Genomic DNA, 16,340 nt, shown 5'->3' with positions numbered 1-16,340 from the left:
GATTATGTTGCAAACTGAGATTAGCAAAATGAGCTTGAAGTTGTACTCTCGGTGCCATTTGGTAGTAGGGAAAACAAATCCTTCCACTGCCAAAGCTGCAACTAATATTCAGTACTTAAGAAATTCAACTGATGCATTCATAATGAATGGGATTTTGTATAATTAAAATTTTAAATAAATCCCCAACATGAGCCCTGACTTGGACTTCTTAATTTCAGATATGGAAGTATAGCTTTTGACAAAATAGGTTGAGGGGTTTGGGTTTTTTTTTTTTTTCCTTCTCTTTTCTTTCATCTGAGAGATTTAGAAAATCTCATTAGCATACTGAAAAATAGCAGAAGAGAAATTAAATGAAGAACAGGATTAAAAGACTCACTACTTTCTTCATGTCACCTTTATAGTTCTTTTGAGCATCTGTCCCTGTGTGGTGGGTGTAAGTAACGTGGAGGTGGATGTTAGTGGGTGGCAAAGCTTTTATGAGGCAGAAAGAAGCTGAGAATTAGAAAATTATTTTCCATACAGATGAGAAGAAGCAATCAGACCCTGAGAAGCCAAGGAAGAGGAAGAAGACTAAAAAAACCTGAATAAATCGCACATATCTCTGGCAAAGAAAAAGTCGATTTGTTTCAACAGAAACCCGGGAAGTTGCCATGGAGCTCTCACTCAAAGCATCCCACAGCTGCAGGCCCGGGTCCTTCCTCTTCTGCAGAAATATTTAGGTCAAAGCCAAAAATCCACCAAGTTCTCATGGGACGTTTCCAGGTTGCTCACCTACCTACAGGGTGACCACATCTCTTGTCCCTTATCACAGGTAGGGTGGTGGAAGAGATAAGTGATGGCACATAAGCAAGGAGGTCCTGTAGCTGGGAGGAAGACCACGATGCCCTGGAGAACTGGACTCCACTCATGCCTCTGGCTGGAAAGCCCCGTATGATACTGGAGAGTCATTTACAGCAAGCTCTTCGTGGATGGCTTCTAGTCAGTAGATCTCTGCTCCCAAGTTGCTCAACCTCAAGTTGTAGAACTGATTTGTGGATAGTTTAATCACTTGTAGCTGCATCTGAGGTTAAGGGAGGCTGGACTTTGAAAATATCAAGTGGTCTAGGAGACAATTCTACTATGAAAAATCAGGGGCTGTGTGAAATAAGCTGGGCAACAAAATATGGTCAATACACTTGGAATTTTAATCTCTCTGTGCCTAAATTCCTTGACCCTAAACAGGGAAATACACCGCCGTTGTACTTTAGCTCAACATCATATGTATCAGCTGACAGATGCCTGTGACGCACAGACACAGCCACAGCAATGAGCCTCATAGAAGAACATGACAAAATGAACTCTTCTCGGAGGCAGTTTTAAAAAAAATATGCAGTCTCAAATTTGGGACTATTTTCACAAGGACAGCAAAAATAAGCTCATCATCAAAATGCACAGGCTTCCATCCTCCCAGGTCCCACCATCTTTTAAATAAAAAAGGTACCAGAATGGTTTAACCTGGACAAAACTGTGTTTTTCCCCACTGCGCTATTCTCAGAAACATTTGAAACAGACCTGTAAGTGTCAGGAGTCTACATGTAAATATGTGTGTTTACATAAATGTATATATAATTTAAAATACATTTCAAAGTCAGCCTGAATCGGGTCTTATCCCAAACAACGTTAAGTTTTACAAAGTTGTACACAATAAGAAACTGGATCTGAGTAGGGTCGGCTGTGGCAGGAGGCAGCTACCAAGTCTCCTGTAATCCAACCAAGAAAGCTGTGGCTGAAGAGGAAAGAGTTTGGATCCACGGAAAGAGCAGATAGGGGTTCCCTCTCAGGAGAAGGATTAGGTTGCAATGTCTCAGGGTGTGCTGAAGCTGGACCTGGGTCGAGAAGGAGCACTGTCTGCTGGTTTGTGTTGGCTGGCATGTCCAACGGCTTTATTTTCATCGCTGCTGTTTTCTGCGCGACCCTGCTCAGAAGCCCCACGGTGATGGCCTTCAAACTACACCATTGACCTCCCCACGCAAATAGCCCAGCCCATGGGTGAATTAATGAGTGTCTGCAAAGTTGTGTGTCATCACTGGATAAAATGCAGTTGCACAGCTGTGAAGTGTCTGGAAAAGGATGATTATTCACAGCACCTGCTTTGCTGTCAGAAACCCTTATTGACTGGGCAGCGAACGAGTCCTTGTCCTCACTCCTGGTGATGTTCTTGGCACGCACTGGTACTGTTCACAGGCATGTAAAAGGCTGATTTTTTTTGCACGTTACGTGCATTACTGTAAGTAAAAGCATGAATGAAGCATCCAGGCTCCCAGTATAGAATTGGGGAACACTGGAAAGTGCCAAAAGGTGACATTCAACCTTCACTCTGAAGACCTAAGCAGCGTTTATTCTTCTACAATGCGGTGGTGCTACTCGCCCTCCTTTTACTCCACATCATCAGGGTCTGGGTCCTCTCCCATGGGGTGAGAGGACTGGACTCAATCCTCCCTCAACCTGAGGGGTTTGCAGCGAGCTAATTCCCCATTTGCAAGTCGGGACTTTAATTGCAAGGCGTTTGGCTGCTCAGGGCAGCAACCACCTTTGCTCTCCCGTTTGAAGCTGTGCCAATGTGCAGCAGACAAGCAGGGCTTGAGGGATGGTGGTATAGCCGGTGCCTGCACCCCACGGGGCCAAGAGCTCAGCCAGGAGGGTTGCGGTGTGGGTTTCTGCCTCTGTTTGCACTATTTTTACCATCGTTGACCTGAAGTCTTTGCTAGTTAAAGTACAAAAGGTCCCTCAGAAGATGAGGAGCAATACCAAAGCCCTCTCTCCTGGGTGGGTGCCTCAGTTTTGCAGCTGCAGACTCAAAGATATGCTTGTGTCTTCTCTACCTCTTGGAGATCTCTACCCCTTGGATCTACCCTTCGACCTTCCCCTGGATTTTCTATCAGGTCACTTGTGACTGGAGGGGTAACGGTGGTAGGGAACCATGGATTTGCACCCTCTTGTGAACAGGCATCCATTTCTTTCTCCACAGACTGTGTTGTCTCCAGTGCAGCAGGAGAAGCCCATAGTGGTACAAGTCTCTCCAGACTGAAGTAGGGGTTCCCTTCTCCTTCTTGCCTAGAAACCAGTAAAACCTCTGCGGGTCTGCCCCAAGGATGGGTTTGGTGCTGGCTGCGTGTAGAGAGCGGTGTCCGGGGTGGGCATATTCCTTCAGCATCTCTTGGGATGAAGTAAATTGCACACTGGGGCTCCGCATGGGCTGTAAAAGGAGCTGATGTTCTTCAGACTTAGCCACCTACTCCTCAGACATCAAAGTTAGAACAGATGAGTCACACCTAGAGAGGTCTGTGGCATTTTTAGCAGAAAGTCTGTAGAAAGGCTGGGGCAGGACCCAGAAGCCCTGTGTCCCAGGTCCAAACATAACTCTTTTTTTTTCCCCATAAGAAAAGCACCCTGTGTTTATAGATTGCTCTTTGCCAAATGACTCGTTCTTAAAAAGAATTACACTGTAATAACCTGCATCATTAAAAAGAATTTTTTCCGTGAGCGGCAGAGCCTGGTTTCCTGCCGTTTGGTGTCTCGCGGTGGGATTATTTCGCATCTAATGAGGAGCACTCTGGCTGAAGCCTTTTCTCCTGTTCATAAAGACGCTGTCTCATGTGGGTTCTCTGGTGCCTATAATACATTTGGGATCAAACTGCTGTTGTTTAGGTTCTCTCCTACCTGACAATGTAATATTGCCCACGTGGCAAGCTGTTCCTCCCTGGAGATGTGAAAGGGTCATATTTCTCTACCCTGCTGCCTCTTCTCACAAAACCGGTTGAAAATTAAAGCCTTTGAGACTTCTATCAGACAGTTAAATTGGACTGAAATTGGCCAACAGGCTAAAAGATAATTGAGAATAATACTGGACTGACACAACAATATAATGAACCTAATTTTATTAGGTAATCGGGCAATAAATGATGGAAAGTAAATATTGGAGCAGATTAAGCATGGAAAAAATGTTCATAAATATTTATTCAAGCATTTAAATGCACTCAAGGTGACCATTTTGTGCTTATTTTGCATTTCAGTTTTAGAGGTTGGATTCACAGCCATATGGAAGACCAACAAGGGCACAGGCACCCCAATAGTTCCACTCATACCTCAAAAGTAAAAGTAAAATACTAGCTTTCTGTGAGACTTTTTTTCATAGAGACAGTGAATTTTAAAGCATTTGTTTCAGAATATAACAAAATTTAGAATTTAGAAACAGGAATGTTAAATAATTCAGAAACCAGATTTTGAAGATGATTCTCACCTAGTCAGAGAATAAAAATATATCTTGTGGTTTGTGCTGGATTTCCAGCATTATCAATAAACCTGAACTGAACAAAGTCAGACCAAAAATCCTTTGCTGAAGTGGTTCATGGAAATGGCTAAAAAATGTGAGATGTGAAAGGGAATTCTCAATTATTTGCACACATACAGAAAAAAATCACAAATGAAGGAAAGAAGAAAGATACATTGAATAAATTGCTCATTGTAATTTATTTTTCCAGTTCCTGAGCCATAGAAACGTGCTTGTCATACAGTGATTTTTTGGAGAGATTTTTATTTTCTTACCTTGGATACAGTTTAGATGGATGAGTTACCATTGCTCTCCATGCTTATCAAATTAGGAGAATGCATTTCTAAATTCAATTACATCCTCAGTGGAAATGGTTTCTCTGACTCTGGTAATCTTTGGAGAGGAATTATACACAGTCTATAAAGCTTCACATTTCAAAACCTAACTTTGAATGTTATTCAAGAGGTTAATTTAAGATTCATCTTCCTAAAGAGGAGTTAAATAAAACTGATAGAAGGCTGGAACTTGTCAAGTGGTTGAGAGGTTTATCAGCATGTGAGTATGAGTTCATTAGTTTTAATTAGTATAATCACTAATGTTGCATTAACAGTTTGGTGAGAGAAAGTAATTGCTCACACCCACTGTATTAGATTGGGAGATTAGAATTCATTTTATGAGGCAATTAGCATTTCAGGGATTTTTTAAAAGGCTTTTACGATCTGCCATTGCAGTTGCCTCCTTCACCAAAAAGAGTTTAAATTAACCATAACTTTCATCCTAATGGGATGCAAAAATTAATGTAGAATTTAGTGTGAACCAGTAATCCCACCACGATAAGCAGGCAGCTAAAGCCACAAACCTCGATTAGTTTATAATGACCTGTTTTATTTCTGAGACAATGATAGTCATTTATCTGTCCTCAATTCATTATCTTCTTGGAAAGTTTATATTCTTGAATTTTATACAGCAAAACAAATAAAATATGAGGAAGGGAAAAGTAGAACAGTACTATCGAAGTAATAATTCTCCAAAGAAAAAGCTGCAATGTTCAATAATAGGGCTTAAATACTCAATTATTCTTCATATCAAATGCCAGAGGAAGAAGAAACAGCTCCCTTTGACACCCAGTGCCTTGGGGAGAACCGTGAATTTCACAGCAGCAGGAATCACAACCCTGCTCTGCCCATCACATCCCCTGGCACCTACTGACAAAACGAGAATGGAGATCCAGGACTTTGTCATCCTGGCTGGCAAGGAAGCCCTGGTCATCCAAGAGTTAGGACAGTTGATCCAAGAGATTGCCTTCCAAAACATCCTGGAAAGCAGAAGAGCAAGTTCTGGTGGGAAGAACTGCTTACAGTAAGAATACTTACTCTCACGTCAAGGCTGTAGTGAAAGCCATCACGGTATCCATAGAGAGATGAGACAACGCACCATTTGCAACGTATCTGGCACCTGCTATACAGGATTGTGCTTGCCCCTGATTAAAACAAATATCTGCTCAAAAATAGCTGAATAAAGCCCAAATCTACTATGACTTGGATGTGGCATGGAGGAGAACAACTGTTAGATGTTAGAACCATACTGTTGTTCCTGTAATTTGGGGTACATATGTTAAAATGAGCAGATGTGGGGCAATATTCAGGGAACTACATGAATCTTCCTAAAACCTATGTTAAAGCAAAATGTACGTATATATGTATGTACTCTTAATTCTTATATTCCTTGTAAGTATCTCTGAAGGAGTTCAGAGAGAGACAATGTCCTTCTATGTTTCAGCATCCAAAATTTAGGTGCAACGAGACAGATTGGATCTCAGCCTTAGTCACTCCAGCGGCAGCTGGTGCCACCTTTAGGAGGTGAATTACTCCAGCTAAGATCTGAACCCACCGCTGGGAAGGGCTGCCTCCCTCTATGGACTGCAGAGGCAGTCCAAAGTAACCAGGTTTCCATCTCAGGTGGCTGAAGTAAATGTTTAAAATTGGGTAGGATGAATCATGACCAGCATCCCTGTGCCTTAGGGTTTGTCTACGCACAGAGTTATTGCGGAGAGCCATTACTCTTCCTGAATAGCATTACATGTGGATACACTTTTGGTCGAACAAGACTTACTCATTTCTCTTCAGCAACATCTGCTTGACAGAGGCAGGGTGGTTTGCTTCCTAGTTCTCACATGGAATCCTTCTGCAAGAGCTGCTGCCTTTTTAGCTAGCTGCCCTACCTTAATCCAAATTTACTTTAGTATAAAAAATGCCCTAAATTTGCCATCCATCCACCTTTGAGAGCCATGTAAGATGTATGGAGGTAAGCGCATCAATTAAGCACAAATATATGGACAAAAAAAAAAAAAAAGAAGGCATCGTATACAATAAAAACTGACTTTTATTTCACAAATTATGGGTGTTATAAAGCATATTGTTTCGGGAGAAATGCCTGTATTTGCCAGTGTGTTTCATTAAAGAATAATAAAGCCATACATATTTCATTTCCTTGTTCTGAGCTGCAAGAGCCTTAACTATATAAAATGCCCCATGCTGTCCTTGCTTTGTTGGGCTTTTTTTTTCTTTTTAATCAGATTCCCCCCCCCCCCCGAACTAATGAAATCACTCTTTAAACACATACATCACTTTCATCTGAAGTGACTTACTGTGGCTCAAACCATTTCTCTCTTCTCCTGGAGAACAAGGCAACTGCCAGCACCTTTTGCTGTGCAGATCCAGGTCTGGATTGCCCCCTGATCTCCGGAGTGCTGAGTTCCTGGTGTTCCCACTGGTGCTGGTTTAGGTGGGGTGTTAGGTGACTGATGTCTGCGGGGTCTGCAGCTTGGATATCTGCACCGGTTCCTGCTCTACCTGCTATCACATGTAATTTCTCTCTTCTTGCAGTATGCACCAACCCGCTGTGCAGCTGCACAGACGTCTGCGGAGCAAGGCATCCTTCCTCCCTGCCATCACCACGAAGCGGTGCATGACCCCCAGCTGGTTCCCTGCACGTGCCCGCTCTTCTCCTGCCCGTGGGAAGGGCACCTGGAGGTGGTGGTGTCCCACCTGAGGCAGACCCACCGCATCAACATCCTTCAGGGGGCAGAGATTGTCTTCCTGGCCACGGACATGCACCTGCCCGCACCCACGGACTGGATCATCATGCATTCTTGCCTCGGCCACCAGTTTTTGCTGGTCCTCAGGAAGCAGGAGAAGTATGAAGGCCACCCCCAGTTCTTCGCCACCATGATGCTGATCGGCACGCCAACCCAAGCCGACAACTTCACCTACCGGCTTGAGCTCAACAGGAACCAGAGGCGCCTTAAGTGGGAGGCGACCCCCAGGTCGGTACTGGAGTGTGTTGACTCTGTCATTTCGGATGGGGATTGCCTTGTGCTGAACACTTCCCTGGCTCAACTCTTTTCCGACAACGGAAGCCTAGCGATAGGAATTGCAATAACCACCAGCAAAGTTCACAACGCTGAAGCTGAAATGTGAAGGGGGAAGAGGAAGAGGAGGAGGAACAATGGTGCTCTAGCTGCCTTGTGAGAGCCAGAACTTGCGGACTTTTCGGGGGGGTCTCAGGTCTTTTATGGTATTTAGTACTCGTCCACAGTGGGCATTATGTAAACATCCTGTGGTTACGGTCTCTGTGTAATGTATTTACCATTTTGTTAATACAATTTTATGAGAAATTTTAAAGAGGCTAATCAATTTATTGTCGCCCTCCAGCAACACTGGAAACAACGCTTTCTCCTGGAAAGTGCACCCAGGGTGACTCATAGAAACCTTCGGTCTGAGCATGGTATGCAAATGTGTTTTCTTCATTGTCGGCCTAATTGCCTGGTATTAAGGAGGTCCCCCCCGGCCCCATGCCTGATAAAAGGTAAAGTATTCCACTAAGGGACAAGAGCACTCAGGTTTCAATATAGCAATAGTGATTTAACTCTTACACTGTGGTCACAACCAAGCCCTGGGGAGCTTGCCATTTCAGAACTCCCTTCAGCTTCTGAGGAAGCAACCTCCACCACCCAGACAACAAAATCTTCAGAAGAAAAAGTCACCCTCTCCACTGAGCCGGCGCCTGGGAAGCTTCATCCTGCATGAAATTGGGGATGACAGCTAGTGGGTGGTCACTGGTTAAATCTCACTCTTGTATCGTGATGGGCAGTGAGAGGCTTGCTAGATGGTCTGGCTCCAGGATGGATATAACCGTAGCCAGCCATCGGGGCATTCACCTTTTTAGCTGCTCTTTCCTTAAGCTTTCGAAAAGAGAATTTCAGAAAATAAAGTATCAGGATGGTCCTAAGTTGTGTACTGATCTTGCTGTTGAATTCTGTGCCCCTTAGACCCACAGGGTGTGCGCAGCTAAATATTGATTTAAAACAATGCAGCCAGAATATCCGTTTGCAAATTGGCTATGAGATTTGAAATGCTCTCCTTTAAAAATAACCTTAATTTTTTTTCTTCCATCCACTTGGGGGGTGGTGATGGTCCCTTTCTTCTGCTGAGGGTGTTTCACAGACAGCAATGGTCGCAAGAAGGCGCAGGCTTCTCTAAGAGCTTCTCCCTTGGATGGTTCCTTGGGGAGAGTCAGAGGCTCTGACTCCCGCCTGGAGTCAGGCATGTTTCCTCCATGGCCAACACCAGCAGTAAAATCCCTCCGCAGTAGGTGACGTGTTGAAGGATGGGGCTCTGCAGTGAGCGTGACACACGAGAAGCACGGGAAATTGTCTTTGCCTGTTTTCCCTTCTGCTGGTGTGTGGCTGTGGCCTGGCTGCTCCTGAATGCTTTTTCGAGAAACATCTGGTGGGTTGAGTCAGTTAGTAGCTAGAGAGACTGTGGCTCGTTGCTTGAGTCCCTTGGAAAACCAGGGAAGGGGGGAAGCAAGCTAAGAACAGCGTTCAGCATTTCAAAAGGCATCTCTCCGTAGCCAGCTTTGGGTAGGCAAACCCACGGATGCTAATCTCTCTCACCTGCTGCTCTCCTGGAAATTATTACAAATGATGCGTGAAGTAAAACAAATTGCAATTTTCCTGAGATGACTGCTACGCAGGTGATACCTTCTGAGTTGCAGGTTCACCTCGCCTCCTTACCTGGACTTTCATAGCAGGTCCCTGCTCAGAGCGGATCTAGGGTCTCTTCAAGAGGCTGCTCATGAACACGCAAGCCGAGGTCTGAAGAAGTCGTCTCAGTCCCTGTAAGAGTATACTGGGGCATACTTTCACAGCTCTCCCACCTCTGAATTTGAGGGGCCAGGGGGACATGCTGGTTTGCAGTGCTTCACTGGAACACGCAGGCTTCAGAGTGGCTTCCTTTTTCCCTGCGATGTTAAATATTCAGAACCAGCAACTGCTGCCCTTTCCCTAAATGATAGCAATAAATAAATCATTGGCATTTTTGTGGACTGAAACTGGCTTCTCCAGCTCCTCCGGCAAATATTCTGCTGCTGAATTAAAACAAAGCAAAAGCAATAAAACCCCAATAAAAAGAGTTCCTCTAGCTTAAATTTCCTGAGCTCTTTGTACACTGTGGTAGAGACCTAACGTAATACTGCTTTTGTTGCCTGATCACAATCAGTTCTAGGGGGAGGGATATTCCTCAGGTATTCACTTGTTCCAGACTATTTACTTCTTGCTAGTTGGCACCTTCTGTTCCTGAAATATCTACCGAAAAGAAGAATGCGCTGTCGGTATTTTGGGGCATGCCCCTCACCAAAGGGGTAGGATGAGTGTGACAGCAACAGTTCTCTGGGATGGGCATCTCCATCCCTTGCCAGCATCCTGGTTTTCTGGTTTCAACGGAGCAGGAGGCACTTGGAAATGTGATGTCCCCAACACGGACCTCCTCACATCCCACGTGTCCTTCTCCCAGAGTTTTCTCATGACCACACCAACAGTTCAGCCTTTCCCTTTCCTTCATCTGGTGGCCACCCTTCTCAGCCCATTCTCAAGCTCTCAACCTGGGTTTCACCCTTCGGCTTGCAGAGCCCGTGGCACTTCTTGCTTCCTCCTGCTTTTGCCTCTTGGGTGCTGTTGCTTACATTGTTTTTCCTGCTCTTTGCAGCCAACCAAGTAACCTCCTTGCTCGGCTCTCTCCACAGCTGCAAAGCCCCAGCTCTGGCAGTGATTTCAGAAATCCAAATATGTTGGAGTACTGATGAAAATCTGCCCAGTAAGACTCCCAGTACAGAAAAGGAGGACACATTTTTTGGAGAAAGGGGATACAGGTGCCTAATTCTAGCCTTCATAGGCATCTCAGTATAAAACTCAGATGTTTAAGGGTATATTTAAGGACTTTCTACCATGGAAGACAGTCTAATTCTGTCATAATTCAAAGCCTATGAGCAACCCTTCACTGCCATAAAGCAAAGGTGAAGCAAATATGCTGCATGGTGGGACATAAATCCTAAAATGCTGGCAAGTGGGATCAACAATGAAATTCAGTTTACATGCACTCTTTCAATGCCCATAATATAGCACTTTTTACAGCTCTTTACTCATGTTTGAAAGGCAGCTGTAGCGTGGTTTTGCAAATTTGGGCTGAAATTGGGGCTTCTAGAATTCATTTGGTACTCTAATATTTTGCATGTTTATAATATTATACCCAGTCGCTCCAAATTCCTTCAAAAATGTGAAGAACACAGCCTTACATCTCTTTGAAGTAAGGAAGTACCCTTCCTTTGGTGCAGGAGAAAATGAGGTCTTGCAAAATTGCTATGCAGCTCTTGCAAAATTACTATGCAGCTGTTGCAAAATTCTGCTTTCCTACCTACCTGAAAGCAGTGTTCCCTCTTTATTTTGTTGGGGTTTTTTTTACATAGACAAAATGGTGAGGTGTTTTGTTTGGGGGGTTTTTTTACATATCTGTGTTCATGGATGGATTTTCTTGTGCCTAGATTAGTAAATTGCAACAGTAATTTCATCAGGCCGAGCCAGATGGGTTGCTACCAGACCCACTAGAAAACCTCCTTTGGTTCTTCTGCACTATCCATCAGACACAGTGTGAATGTTAATGTCAGATCTGCAGTAAAACAGCATTAGTGCTTTCAGCTCAATCCCATTATGAATTAAGCTCACATCATATATCCATGACTACTTATAAATCAGCTGAAGCATCCCTAGTCTCATCATCTTGAAGATGACGAAGGATCTTGCTGTGCCAGTGCCAGTGCCAGCCGGGGGACTTGCTGAGAAGTAGGGCAGTAGTCCTCTTCCCACCGGGCTCTGATACCATCCTTTATGAATACTGGCTAGTAAGCTACTGAAGAAAGGAGGGACGGTAAATTCTGGACAATGAAAGGGTTATAACAAAATGAATGGTTTACAATAAATTGCTGGACACTGCTGCATGGCTCGCTCTCTTTTGGGCATCAGAGGAATGAAACCCGATTGACAGTACTGTAGTATAGGTGATTTATCTGCTTTTCCAGCCCAGAACACACCTGAAAAACACTTTCATCAGAGAAGAGTCCGTCAGAACAGACTCAGAGATGCACTTCTGCTCCAACTGGATCAGAAACACCTTCTCACATGGAGGAGTGCAGCTTCTGAACTGTTCAGACACAAGCATAAGTTTTTAATCCTTTTTTTTTTTTTCTTTAATCCAGTTAACTCTGCAGGCTCACACCGTCTGGGTGAAGGGCAGAAAACAAAGATTGCCACATGTATCATCACCAGAACCATTCACACAAAAAGATGATTCATCTTCTGCAGAGATGACCCTGCAGAAAACGAGGGGGTTTCACAGCAGGGTAGCACAGGGCAGCACCTGCAGCCTCCAGAGCTGTACACGTACAACCGAGGGCAGAGCAAAACCTCCGGACAGAAACATTACTCAACAGAAACCGCTCGCAGTGAGGTCACAGCGGGGGCTGTCAGGAAAATTCTCAGACCTTTTGAGAGTAGCAAACACGCGGGGAGCTGAGGCTCTGTGCAGAGACGTGTCTCTGCACATCGGCACCTTCCACCCGGCAGAAGGGTCTCTCGTTTGCTGGGAGCCTTGTCTTGGGAGCAGTGCAGATGAGGGGATCAGCCCTTGGCACTGTGGGTTTGCGTGTGGATGGTCCTGATGCTTCAAAGTGAGGGCAGACACCCAGCCCCAATCCTGCTCCACAACTTTTCTGCTTTTTGTGGGTACCCAGCTACCTGCAGCTTCTAGTGGGTCCTCCAAGCCCTGGCACCCGAGAGTTTTGTCATCTTTCACCTGCGTAGCTCCCACCAAGGTAGGAAAGTATTTGCTGAAAACCACCCAAAAAATCTTTGGCAGAACATCAAATTAAACCTGTACCTCAGACCCTTGGTTAGGACTGTGATCACTCATTCTTTCTTTCTCCACAAAGGCAATGCATAGTGTTTTTATCCTCTTTTGGGCTCTGCCCCTCCAGAACATGCATGTGAAGGCACTAATGCAGGCAGTGATCATCTTCAAGGGAAGGATGAGGACTAACATTCATTGCAAAGGTGGTTGTTCTCGCAGTACTTTCACAAAGGGATGCCAGGCTCCAAAAAAGAGCTTAACAATGCCAGGTTCCAAAAAAGAGCCTAACAAACCTTAGTGGGAGGCAAATGGGAAACACCAATTGCAAAGCCTGCTGTCCTTCGACTAGAATGAGCTTTATATCTTCCAGGTACTGAAAATCCTCCTGAGACATTGCCTATCTGAATACATCACTTAATCTTGTAGAAAGCCCCAGGACTGAGGGGTTCTTGCTGTTAGAAATTGCATCAAGTAACCTTATTGAAGATAAATGGCTTTGAACTTTCATGGCAACAGTGATGAACTGCTTCAACATCCATGTGGTGCAGGCTGAAAAATCAGAGCTTTTAGACAAAGAAATAAACTTATTCAAATGCAAACGTGAGATTTGGGGCAGAGTTTTCAGGTGATCTTAAAAGCACTTTCCTTATTGCCACAGACTGGATGTCTGCAGAGCAAGAGTCATTTCACTGCCAGTCAGGTCCTATTGGCTTGAGTTCAAGAGAAACTCAGATATTCTTCCTTTCTCTATGGAGGGAGACCACTCTAAAAAGTAAAGCAAACATTGTCATGTATGAACCAAGTCTGGAAAGGATCTTTCTTTTCAGACCGGACTGCCTGGCCAGCAGACTGTGGGGAGAGCTCTACATCTCCTACCTGTTCAAGGTGAATCCAGAGAAGCAAGCACAACTTATGTAGACACTTTATTCATGGTACAATCCCTGCTTCAACTATTGAAGATAACAGCTGTCAGGCAGCTGGCTTGAAACCTTTGATGGCTTCAAGACTGTTCCCTAAATATCTACTAATATCGACTTTTAGGCTGAGATGGTTTTAGGGCACGAGACAGCAAGGCTCCACTGAGGCTCTGCAAGGCTCATTGGTGTGTGTGCATGGGAGGGATGCAGGCAAGCCCTACATCTTTGCCTCTGCCTTTCAAATAGGATAGATACACTAGATACACCCGCAGGGATCAGTTCAGGTCTCTCCTAATAAACTGTGGCAAATGGCTGGACCACAGAACTGGATGCCACCAGTTCTGGAGATGTTCAGTCCAACAGCAGACAAAATGGATGTGAGTCCCTCCCTTAGCTGTGAGAATTAAAACAGGACCTTGCACAGAAACATTAGGCCCATTCATATCTCCATCAGTTGGCTCCTATTTCGGGATATGGGGTCCTCTCTGGCTTCTGACGATGACAGTAGGGCTACAAAACACGGCTAGGTGTTACCATACCTCCCACAGTTGGATCCTGATCCACAGAAAGGTCTCTGGGAACTACAGTAATATAAATGAATAATCATATAATATACTAACATAAAATAATAATGCAGTGAGGCCTTTTAGGGCTGATAACATCTTTAAAAGTAGCAGCTGATGCTGAAAGGGATCATTACTCAAAATGAGCTTCAGGTGATGCCTGTGCTCTTGCCTTATTGAGATGTGGAGGAAGACATCCAGAAGAGTGGCAGTCTCAGGGCTGCCCTGATTACTCAAAGAAATGCTGAACTAAAAAAAATTTATCTAGGAGAATCCTGAGTGAAGCAGAAATATAATGCTGTTGCCTCTGGGCAGCAGTTTCTTGTGACATATGTCCTTGGAAAAGGATTTCCAGGAGGCAGAAAGGGTTGAACTTTGGCACTTCACAGCCCCTGCTCTGTCACTTCCAGAGTTTTCATAAAGAAATACTTAACCGGGACTGCAAAAAAAAGAGAGTATAAATATCCACTGAACAGTGTGACCAGTGTGAAAGCTGCCAAGGAGATTTATCCAGCCTCCTCTGGGTAAGCGTCCACGAAGCTCCTTTGCTGGATTGGCAGAAGACAGGGACAGCCCCAGGTCTGCGGAGGACTGGCTGCATTCCTGACAGCCTGTAAATTGTTGTTGCTGTTTTACAGCGATTGTGTGTGATAACTCCCACGTTGAAAACCGGCGGAGATTAAACCTGGGCCCTCCAGCAGTGTCCGTCTGTACCGGCTGATGTTGACTACCAGGCTGTGGGTTATGGCAAACTCGCCGGCCCTACAGCTTGTTATGCAGGACTGACATATGTTGACTGGTGGTTGTGTATACACTGAGAAGTCATGTTGAAAAAACTTTTCTGCATGAGATATGTCCTTAGGGTATTGAGGGTGAGCGCTTAATCGTACCATCTGTGCTGGATCGCGTCTCACCCATGCCTCCTGATTGCTCTTCTCTCTGCTGGAAACCTGGAGGAAGCAGAGCTGAGTCACTGGCCATGCTGGTGGCCAGGCCACTGAGGCCAGCACAGAAGAACCACGGGGGTGTCCGTCCTGGAAGGCCCATCGCTGTGCATAGAGAGAAACTCCAAACAGCACAGACCCAAATACTGAGGAGACTTTGAACTGAGAAGACCTTAACTTCAGAGATCCTCCCATCCAGAGAGAAACAGAGCATTTCTTTCTGCAAAATGCACTCGTCTTCACTCAAGTTGCAAACTAAGTGAAAGCTCTACCATGACTCATGAAATTTCCCTGTGCAGTGATGGTTGCACTTCCCATTCATTCTCGATGGCTATCAGGTCGAATGGGCCACACTTTGGGCTCTCAGTTCCTCAGTGAGTGACGTAACTGCTTTTCTGTGTAGGCACAGTGTAGCTCTTCTCCAGACTTGATGATACTCCCCAGGCGCAGGCTTGCTGCAGAAACCACATCTGCATCATTCAGCCACAAGATCAGAATGATCCTTTCCAGCCCGAAATCTGTAAATGCGTTCACACCGCATTGGTGTGGACTCCACAATCTGACTACAGGTGAGCCAGCACAAGCATCAGAAGCCACCCTGCCATAATAGTCCCACCACTTTAGCAGGTTAAGTCACTTGCTTAGCCCGTGGTGGGTCAGCAGCCCATCCTGGAGCTAAATTAACCCTACAGATTGCAGCCATCTATAAGGCTAATACACTATCCAACATGGCAAACCCCATTTTCCTCTCCTGAGTGTCTTGAGCAGGCAGAACAACCAGTTCTAGAGACAGGTTTGAACCATCACAGCTAAGTTAGGGGCTACGCCACAGGTGAAAATTGATGGTGGGACGAAATGGCACCAAAATCTAACTAACTCTCATACAAGGAGTGGTGGAGTTCATCAGCAGCTGAAAACAAGAAGAAATGGGGGATGCTGACAAGGAGGATTACAGCAAAGTGCCCAAATGCAAACATGACAGGCAAAAGACACTCCTAGGCTACAGGTCGAGAGGTTTTTCTGGAGGAACCTTTAGTTTTGGTGATAATGCCCTGGCAGAAAGCTGACACAGCTTGGCTTTCAGATCTGTTGGGCTGGGCAGCAGCCAAGAACAGCATTTATTCATTACATGTAAACTGAGCAAATTGCCCAGGGAAGGGAGTCAATAAACATGGAGCCTCACGGCACCATTTTCACGGAGTGACCTTTCGAAGTATAACTGAGTGTTAAAAGACTCGATGGCAGTTGTCTCTGATCAGAGAAGCACTAACCGAGCTGCCTTGGGGACCGACTTGTTGTCAAGCAGGTGCGTGTTGGAATACGGCCGTGCAGTTTGAGGCTGCTTTTGGCTAGCTCCCATGCAAGGC

General features: G+C 45.1%; 1 protein-coding gene across 1 annotated transcript in view; it reads left to right on the top strand.

The window, feature by feature from the left end:
• Nucleotides 1–7,992, top strand: part of SIAH3 (siah E3 ubiquitin protein ligase family member 3) — a 46,854-nt gene extending 38,862 nt beyond the window's left edge. Inside the window, exon 2 of the mRNA XM_052786099.1 lies at nt 7,195–7,992. Within this exon, the coding sequence (XP_052642059.1) occupies nt 7,195–7,788 (594 nt within the window). The 3' untranslated portion in view covers nt 7,789–7,992. The remainder of the gene's footprint in view (nt 1–7,194) is intronic.
• The last annotated feature ends 8,348 nt before the right edge of the window (nt 7,993–16,340 follow it).

This window comes from Harpia harpyja, chromosome 4 (assembly GCF_026419915.1).
Source record: "Harpia harpyja isolate bHarHar1 chromosome 4, bHarHar1 primary haplotype, whole genome shotgun sequence".
Taxonomy (NCBI): domain Eukaryota; kingdom Metazoa; phylum Chordata; class Aves; order Accipitriformes; family Accipitridae; genus Harpia; species Harpia harpyja.
The sequence above is the reverse complement of the archived record's forward strand: the minus strand, read 5'-3'. Positions and strand labels throughout refer to the sequence as shown.